Below are 1166 nucleotides of genomic sequence, written 5' to 3'. Positions count from 1 at the left end.
GGGAAAGAAAAGGGACGGAGAGAAAGATGGCAAAGAGATGGAGGGAGGGAGGCTCTCTCACCCCCCATCAAGCCCCCGCCACCCCCACAGATCCCTTACTTACTGCTTCGGTGCCAGGGCTCTCCAGGCTTCCCCTGAGCTGCAGCGCTTCTGCGCAGGCCCGGGGAACCCGGCTGCAGGGCTCTCTGTGACCCCCTGGCCCCAGCACCTCTGTGCGGGCCCGGCGGACACGGCGGCGGGGCTCTCTGCACTTCCCCCCGCCCCACGCTTTGGCACGGGGACCTGGGGGCAGGGCTTGCCACCATATATATGGTGCACATATATATAATCTCTGCACATAGAAAAGTAGTTCACCAGGGTGAAGTTTAGGCAAGAGAGAGAGAGAGACAGAGAGAGGCAGGGACATAAAATGCGATTCCCTAACATTATGAACTTTGAAATGATGAAAGCCAAGAAGAACTCTAATATATGCTAAAAGCTGACCTTGGGCTCAGATGTCTGTCTGGGAATCTTTGCTGTTTGGGAATGAAAACTAGGGCTTTTCCACATTTCTCATTTTCCTCGCTTGTGTATTCCTGTTGCTTCAGGGGTTCCCCCCACATTCTGCATATGTTTTGTTCCCTCTAGTGGTCAATTTAATATTACACTGCTGTGTGTCCAGCATATCTCCCTGCAGATTTAAACTGCAGGTTTTTATGCTCTATCGAATTGTCCACTAGAGGGAGCAAAACATGTGCAGAATGGGGGGAGGGAACAAACCCGAAGCAACAGGAACACACAAGGAAAGAAAATGAGGATGCAGAAAAGCATCTAGCCTCTTGCACGCCAATGTGGCTACACATTGTTTCCCTTGTCCTGGTGGGACAATTTATGCACATTATCGAAGGGGACTTCTGCGGGCCTTGATTCTCTGTTGTGGCCTCAGACCCCTTTCTTCCATCCACCACCCTTAAGAGCTGCCCTTTCTCCCTTGGGGTGGGGGAAGCCAGATAATGTGCATTTCTTTCCCCCCGTTTGTCCCTTTCTAGGAACAAGGAGACCAGCCGAGATGAGTTTATCTTCTATTCCAAGCGCCTCATGAGGCTGCTGATTGAACACGCCTTGTCGTTTCTGCCGTTCCAGGTCAGTTCTTTGAAGCAAAGCCGTTTGAGCTGACAGTTGTTTTG

The 1166-nt window shown here is 51.5% G+C and overlaps 1 protein-coding gene across 1 annotated transcript in view; it reads left to right on the top strand.

Moving 5' to 3' along the window:
- UCKL1 (uridine-cytidine kinase 1-like 1) overlaps positions 1 to 1166 on the top strand; it is a gene marked incomplete at its 5' end in the record, with an annotated part of 51578 nt that overhangs the window by 39070 nt on the left and 11342 nt on the right. Inside the window, one exon of the mRNA XM_015412374.1 lies at positions 1029 to 1122. Coding sequence (XP_015267860.1) covers positions 1029 to 1122 — 94 coding nt within the window. The remainder of the gene's footprint in view (positions 1 to 1028; positions 1123 to 1166) is intronic.

Source organism: Gekko japonicus, unplaced genomic scaffold (genome assembly GCF_001447785.1).
Source record: "Gekko japonicus isolate JY-2015 unplaced genomic scaffold, Gekko_japonicus_V1.1 scaffold4962, whole genome shotgun sequence".
NCBI lineage: Eukaryota > Metazoa > Chordata > Lepidosauria > Squamata > Gekkonidae > Gekko > Gekko japonicus.
Note: the sequence above shows the minus strand (reverse complement) of the source record. Positions and strands in the feature narration are given on the sequence as shown.